General features: G+C 63.6%; 1 protein-coding gene across 1 annotated transcript; it reads left to right on the plus strand.

The window, feature by feature from the left end:
* The first annotated feature begins 2344 nt into the window (after positions 1-2344).
* On the plus strand, positions 2345-5351 carry CD79A (CD79a molecule). Its single transcript, XM_067563743.1, has 5 exons — positions 2345-2427; positions 3617-4090; positions 4395-4513; positions 4711-4779; positions 5238-5351. The coding sequence occupies exons 1-5, from the start codon at positions 2373-2375 to the stop codon at positions 5349-5351; spliced, it is 831 nt and encodes a 276-aa protein (XP_067419844.1). The 5' UTR covers positions 2345-2372.
* Positions 5352-7307: the final 1956 nt, after the last annotated feature.

Below are 7307 nucleotides of genomic sequence, written 5' to 3' on the forward strand. Positions count from 1 at the left end.
CTCCGCCGCCGCCCGGGCCCGTTCGGGGTGGGGGAGGGGGTCGGGTCTCACCGGCCGCTCGTTCCGCCCCGGTACCGGTACCGGCCAGGCCGCTGCACTGCGCTCGGCTCCGGCGGTAGCTGGCGGGACCAGGCCGGGCCCGGGGGGAGGGAGCAGGAAGCCGCGGCGCTGCCTTTTCCGGCCCCCCCCGCAGCGCTTCCTGCCCGGCAGCCCGGGACACGAGACCCCCCCCCAACGCACCGTACCCTACCCTCCACTCGCCCCCCAGCCCCCCACACTGCACCGCTTCCTGTCCCCCGCCCAGTCCCGTGCACTCCCCATTGTACCGCCCCAGCCCCCCCACATCCCCACTGCATCCCCCAGCTCCCACTGACTACACCGCCACTGCCCCCCCCGCCCAGCCTCCTACACCCCCCACTGCGCCGCCCCCTCCACTGGTCCCCCAGCCTTCTGCTCCCCCAGACTACCCCGCCCCTGCACCCCGCTCAGTCCTCCCACTGCATTGCCCCCTGCACCCCCCACGGCACCGTCCCAGCCCATCCTGCACCCCCACGGCACCGCCCCTTGCACCCCGCCAAGCCCTCCCTGCATCCTCCGTTGGCCCCCCTTGAATCGCCCCCGCGTCCCCCACTGGCCCCCCAGCCCGCTACTGACTACAACCGCCCCCTGCACCTCGCCCAGCTCCCCCACTGTACCGCCCCTTGTACACCCCCCTGCTCCTCCCCCTGCAGCCCCTCCTACATCTCCCCGAACCCCCTGCACCCCCACTCCATGGTCACCAGCCAGGCCCATAAGTTTGGGGTACAATCTTTCCAGTGTGAGCACCTAGCGATCACAACCCAGCACTCTAAGTCCTCCAGTGCCAGGCCCGCCCCGATCCGATGATTCCCCCACAGGACCTGGACAGTGAGGGGGGTGGTTGAGCCCCCCCCCCCAACCTGCTGCGGGAGCGCCCTCTGGCGGCGAACCCCGCGTGCTGCGCCTCCCTCAGCCAGACTGGAAATACCGCGCTGGGAACTAACCCTGCGCCCAGAACGGCTGACGGGGACTGTTTATACAGGGACCCCTTTCCTGGCACTGGGACGTGGCCCCTCTGGGGTGGGGCTCAGCATCTGATTATATGGGGACCCATCACTGAGATGCAGCCCCTCTGGGGTGGGACAGGGGACTGGTTATATGGGGACCCTTCACCTGGCACTGAGATGCAGCCCCTCTGGGGTGGGGCAGGGGGCTGGTTATACGGGGACCCGTTGCCAGGACAGAGCCCCTTCGGTGGGCACGGGGGCTGGTTAAAAATCGCTCCCTGCAGCAGCGCAAGAAGCTGAGAAGGAAACCGTGTGTCCCACTGACGCAGCCAGGCAGACGCAGTCAGCGAAGTGGCATTTTGCCAAGGGCTGCAGTTTAACATCCTGCCCCTCCTGTGCCCCACCCTGCGGCGCAGGCCCCTAATGTCACGCCGGGGGAGAGCGCCCTCTGCTGAATAATGGGGGGGGACGAGCAGCCGCACAGGAGCCCCCAGCAACGTTGGGTCCCAGCGGGGTAACGCTGGCCCGGGCTGTACTAACGGGGGCCTCGAGGAAGGGCAGGGCGGGGATCCCAGCAGGCTGGTGCTGTGCTGGCGGGGGGGTCGGAGAAGAGCCCCGCAGATGCTGTTGGGGGGGGGGGAGCCAGGAGATCCTGGCGTCCAGGGGCCCAGGGAAGGATTGGGGCGACTCGATCCCCATCCTCGGTGCCCTGGATCGGGGGCTCTTCGCTCCAGCAGCGCCAGGTCGAACACGACCCATGGCTGGGAGCGGAGCTGTACAATTTCAGATAGGAAATAAGGTGGAAATGTTGCCCTGGGGGGTGGGGGGGGGAATGGCTCATTGGATTCTCCCTGACACTTTTCAGTCCCACCTGGCCGTTCCGCTGAGCTCTGCTCTGGGAATGACGGGGCTGATCTGCAGCCTGTGCTGGGCAGGGGTCGCACGATCCCGTCTAGCCTGGACATCGGTGAATTCCCACCCCACTCAGAGCTGTGCTGTGCCATCGGGGTCAGCCCTGCCTGCAGGGGAGAGTGCCTGCTGCCCCCTGCCCCAGCCCCCCACAGACGTCCCTCACCCAAGCATGATCCCCGCCAGCAGCTGCTTAGCGCATGCTGGAGACGAGCCTGCATCTGAGGCCGGAAGGCCGCTGAGCTGTGCCGTGCAGGACCCTCTGGGGGCGGGTGTGGGCATGCATTGGGGCGCATCTCCTGCTGACGGGCACCGGGGAGAAAAGTTAGGACCCGGACGGATGCTCTGCAAACGCCGAGCCGGCTGTGGCGCACAGGTCGCAGCGCAGCAGCCCTCTCCTCCGCGCCCCAGCAGTACGAGACAGGAGCCCCGACAAACATGGAGACGGCAGCGCCGTGGGTCTGTGTCTTGCTCCCCCTCTGCCTCTTGCCTGGTAGGTTCCAGCCAATGACCCAGTGGGGCAGCGGGGCTGGGGAGCCCTTGGCAACACGGAAGAGCCTGGGGCTGGGGCCAGCAGCACCGGGCCGGGGGTGACGGACTGGCTGGGAGCCCGGGGCCAGATGGGAGCCGGCACCCCCCAATGAGGGAAAGTCCCCATTTCCCAGCCCCCACCCCTCAAGCCCCTGCTCTGGGGCTGGATCGGAGCCAGCGCTCCCTAGAGGGGAAAGGTCCCATCCCCCACCCCGAGCCAGCCGATCTCCTAAGCCCCCGTAACAGTGTCAGGTTTAGAATCCGGCCCTTTCTTTGCTACGTTTCGTTTCCTGTCAACACACCGAAAGGAGGAACTGAAAGCAGCTGGGGTGGGATGGCTGCGACATCATGGCCTGAAGCTCAGTGATCTCCGTGGGGTGGTAAAAGGCCCGGGGGGAGCTGCCCCAGGCCCTGGGGTGCCAGGTGGGGGGTGTCTCTGAGCCCCTGACCCCTCTGCGCACCATGGCCTGTCTGCGGTGCTGGCCCGGCCGGCTCAGCTGATTGTTGCCGGTGGTTTTGGGGGCGGAGGGTTAGTTCCTCTTTTTAAACGTTGGCTGGGGTTGGATGCAAATTTGTGCTTTGTGACAGACGGAAGGATAGACAGAGAACTGGGGCGTGGGGGCGATTCAGAGAAGGTGCAATGCACTGATCCGTGGATGGCAGAGCTGCAGGGTGCTCTGCAATGGCAGATGTTACCCTCCTGCTCTCACCGCTAGACCCTACTCCTATCCTAGAGGTGGGGGGAGAACCCAGGAGACCTGGGTCCCAGCCCTCCCGCTCTCAGTGCTAGAGGCGAGCCCAGCTCACCTGGTTCCTGCAGACTCCTTGCTCCGGTTTGTGGCTGAGGTCAGGGGCCTGGCTCACAGGGCAGGGAGAGGCCGCTTCGTTCCTGGCAGCTTCATGCAAATTGCTGTGTTTGCGGCAAGGGGCCTGGAGCCAGCGAGGGCCGGGGGGGCAGGGGTAGCCCAGTGTTCCCCCAGGTCAGGCCACTGGTCCCATCCAACCCAGCATCTGCCCACTCCCTATTGCCCAGATCAGCCCGGGAGCCCATTCCGCCCTCGGCATCTCCGCCCCGGCCCATGCCCCTGGCGCACCGTGTGCGGTGCCCCCTGCCCTGCCTGGTGAGCTGTGCTGTGTCCCCTGCCCCACAGGCCTCCGTTGCCAGACCACCGCAAACACGACAATGCCGACGACGTGCCAGACACACAACAGGACCTTGCCCCCCCCAACCACCAGCCCCCCTCGGTCTAAGTTCCCCATCGTCACGGTGCAGACCAGCCCGGGCTCCATGCTCGCCGTGAAGGGGCGTGGTGCCGTGAAAGTGGAGGCCGTCCCCACCTCTGTGACCGTCACCCAGGGGGGCAAGGCGACCCTGAAGTGCCGGTTCGAAGCCCCGGCCGGGGCCGAGGTCACCTGGCGCCGGGCCTGCTCCCGCAACTTCAGCGAGCCCATGCTCGTCACCAACAGCAGCGACCCCCTGCACCCCGTGACCATCACCGGGGGCGCCGACGTCTCCCACCTCGTCTTCCACAGCATCAGGCAGAACGACACCGGCCTCTACTTCTGCCAGGTGCACACCAGCGAGGCCTCGGACCAGTCCTGCGGCACCTACCTGCGGATCCGGAGTGAGTGCAGGCCTGGGGGGCGGAGCTCACCCCACGGCGTCCCCAGCCAAACCCCTGGTGGGGCAGTTCCCTTTGCCTCCCTCAGCACCCCGGGGCCTGTCTGCTGTTGAACAGTTACCCCTAGGGGGAGGGGGCGGAGGACGGGGTGGCTGTACAGCTCTCATGCCCTATGTCAGAGGGGGCTGCATGGTGGTGGTGGGGAACCTCGCCCCACTCCAGAGGGGGCTGTGTGGCAGCAGTGGGGGGGAGGGGAGCTCCGGAGGGTTTGGATTGGAGCTGACCCCTCCTCCCCCCGGCGTTTCAGAACCCATCCCAGTTCCCTTCCTGAACATGAGGGAATCCACCAAGAACCAGATCATCACTGCTGAGGGTGTCCTTCTCCTCCTCTGCGCCATGGGGCCCGGCCTTTTCCTGCTCTTCAGGGTGAGACCCCCCGGGACCCTCAAGCCCGACCGTGAGCCTGAGCCTGGCCCCCATCTGGGGAGCCTAAGCCAGGGTCCGCCCAGTGTCAGGGGCTGTCTGCACGGGGGGGCGGTGGGCGGGCTGGCTCAGGTTGGGGGTGGGGTGGGGGCAAACCCCACTTTGCCCCGCCTCACGTCTGCCTCCCTTGGCTATTGCAGAAGAGGTGGGAGAACGAGCGGCTGCTGCAGGCCAAGCAGAGCGCGTACGAAGAGGAGAATCTGTACGAGGTGAGCCGGGGACGCCCGTGCCGGGCAGGGGCACAAGTGGCAGGGCTGTGGCAGGGAGCTCATGGGAACGGGGGGGTCCAGCCTTTGGTCCCTTCCCAGCACAGCTGGGTCCCCATGCTAAGCAGGGCCAGCCTGGATCTGTGCATGCAGGGGCTAACTCGGAGTCTGCCCTAGTGCGGTGCTAGGGGATGCTGGGCCGCAGGGAGCAGCGGGGGGAGGGGCTCAGTGGCGGACGCTGTCTCCTGGCAGTCAATGCCGGCACTAGGGGGTCACAACTTGGTTATGGACACCCCAACACTGCTGTGTGAAGAGCTTTGGGGCTGGAGGGGCTGGGGAAGCATCAGCCGTTGCGGCTGGGACCCCGCCCTCTCCTCGTGGCCCCTATGGGGTTGGGGACGAGGGCTGAGCCCCTCCCTCCGCCTCCAGACGAGCGAGCCCCCTCTGCTTTGCCACTCTAGGGCCTGAACCTGGACGAGTGCTCCATGTACGAGGACATCTCGCGGGGCCTGCAGTCCACCTACCAGGACGTGGCCAACATCCGTGTGTTCGATATGCAGCTGGAGAAGCCGTGAGGGGGGCACCCGGCTGTGACCAGGGACCTTTTGGTGCCAACTAGCTGGGGTGGGGGGGAGGGAGGCACAAGGGTTCTCTGGTCCTTACACAATAGTTGGTCCAAGGTGTCACGTGAGGCCTCTGCTGAAAGCCTGTGTCACGCTGATCGCCGTCACAGTTGTGTATCGTGTCGGGAGCGGTGTGTACATACTGAACGTTACGCTTAGGGCTAGTCTACACTTAACCTTACCATGCACAGCTGTATCGCTCCGGCTGGGCCGCTGGGAGAGCGCTTTGTAGCTGCGTTGGATCAGCGCGAGAACTCTCCCGCCGACATAATAAACCCCCTAAATGAGCGGCGGTAGCTGTGTCAGCAGGAGAGTGTCTCCCACCAACAAAGTGCTCTCCACACGAGCACTTACGCCGGCAAAACTTATGTCACTCGGGGTGTTTTTTTCACAGCCCTGAGCGACAAACGTTTTGCCAGCATAAGTGCCAGTGTAGACAGGGCCCAAGCGTCTGGGAGCTGGGCTGGTCACCAGAAGGTGAGAGCCGAGTTTCTTTCAGGCAGGAACCGCTTATTTACCTGTCGGGCTAAATGTAAATTGAATGTTGTGTAGTTGGCAGCGTCTGCCTGCTTCCACTCTGAGCAAAACGCTCGCCCGGAGATCGCAAAGCCTGCGGGGGAGATTCTCTGCAAGAAAAGCCAGCAGTGGTGGGCACCCTGCTGGCGAGGGAAGACAATGGAGCTACGTCTGAGGGTGCAGAGATACACTCGGGTAGCCTTCACCTCGGGGCCAAGCTGCCAGCGTGCTTGTCTCATGGACCGAGGTCACAGCCAGGCGGGTTGTTAGTTGCCGGGAGGAAGGCTTTGGGTGAGCTGAACTTCATTAGAGCAGCAGAGTGTCTTGGCAGTTAAGTCTAGGCTCCAGAAAGCGTGTCACGATTTTATTTTACATGTAACCAACTTTTTCCAATACTTTGGCCAACTTACTATTACCCGAATCTCTGTTAAATAAACATACTCTTGTTTTCTCTCTAAAGGAATGGCCGGCCTGGAGGTTGAATCATAGAATCACAGATTAGAGTTGGAAGGGACCTCGAGAGGTGTCTAGTCCAACCCCCTGCTCAAAGCAGGACCAACCTCAGCTAAACCATCCGTTGAGTGGCGGCAAAGGGCAGGGGCTTCCCTATGGGCTTTGCTGCCAAGATCTCTCTCTCCCATTGGGGTTTCTCACAGGGGATTGGCAGGTGGAAAGGCTCCCTCATGCCCCAACTCGGTCTAAGACAGGTTACTCCCCATGGTCTGTTCCCTAGCACCTCACACACTATGGGGGCTTCTTGATGCTCCCCTTGAGTTTCTCTTGGCTTGGCCTCACTCCAGCCCCAGCGGTTTCTCTGGGTTCAGTTTCTTGGGGCGTTTGGCACGGAGGGGTTTGTGCCTCCCTCCCCAGAGTAGTCAAACACAGCCGGGTTCCTGGGGAGGAGAGGACAGGACGGGAGCTGCAGAGCATGGGGGAGTTAGTTTTTAGAACTCTGTCTGGCTCAGATGCAGGGCCATCGCCCTCAGCCTCCTGCCAGTCCGGCTAGCCACACGGGCCATTTCTCTGCCCAGTTATAGGACTCACCCACTGGGGTCTGCTCTGGCTGCCCCTGGATAGGCTGTCTGAATCACAGGCCTCTCCCTGCAGGGTGGGGTAACATCCATTACGCCACTGAGTTTCGCTAACTGGAATAGTTAATGTTCAATAAAATAACGAGCCGTTTATTTTCCAGTTGGAGCATTTGCTGTTGAGCAACACAGGCTCCCGCTGTGTAAGGCAGAGGGCGGAGGGTGACTGGGAATAGATCGGTGTCTGTTCTCGGCTTCCACTAACATTTTCCCCTCTCCAGCTTGGCTCCTTTCCCCCAATCATTACATTACAACGGTGACTGAGCCCAGGGAGTCTCCACCATGTCAGCTCAAAGCCAAACAT

This window comes from Emydura macquarii, unplaced genomic scaffold (genome assembly GCF_026122565.2).
Source record: "Emydura macquarii macquarii isolate MOO-44397 ecotype Brisbane River unplaced genomic scaffold, CSIRO-AGI_Emac_v2 contig_2594, whole genome shotgun sequence".
Taxonomy (NCBI): Eukaryota; Metazoa; Chordata; order Testudines; family Chelidae; genus Emydura; species Emydura macquarii.

What these genes read in the sequence shown, in the direction of transcription:
- CD79A (XM_067563743.1), top strand. Translation starts at nt 2,373, where the DNA reads ATGGAGACGGCAGCGCCGTGGGTCTGTGTCTTGCTCCCCCTCTGCCTC. An exon ending in CACCTACCTGCGGATCCGGA is followed by an intron (nt 4,091 to 4,394) that starts GTGAGTGCAGGC and finishes CCGGCGTTTCAG; the next exon opens with AACCCATCCCAGTTCCCTTC. An exon ending in AAGAGGAGAATCTGTACGAG is followed by an intron (nt 4,780 to 5,237) that starts GTGAGCCGGGGA and finishes TTGCCACTCTAG; the next exon opens with GGCCTGAACCTGGACGAGTG.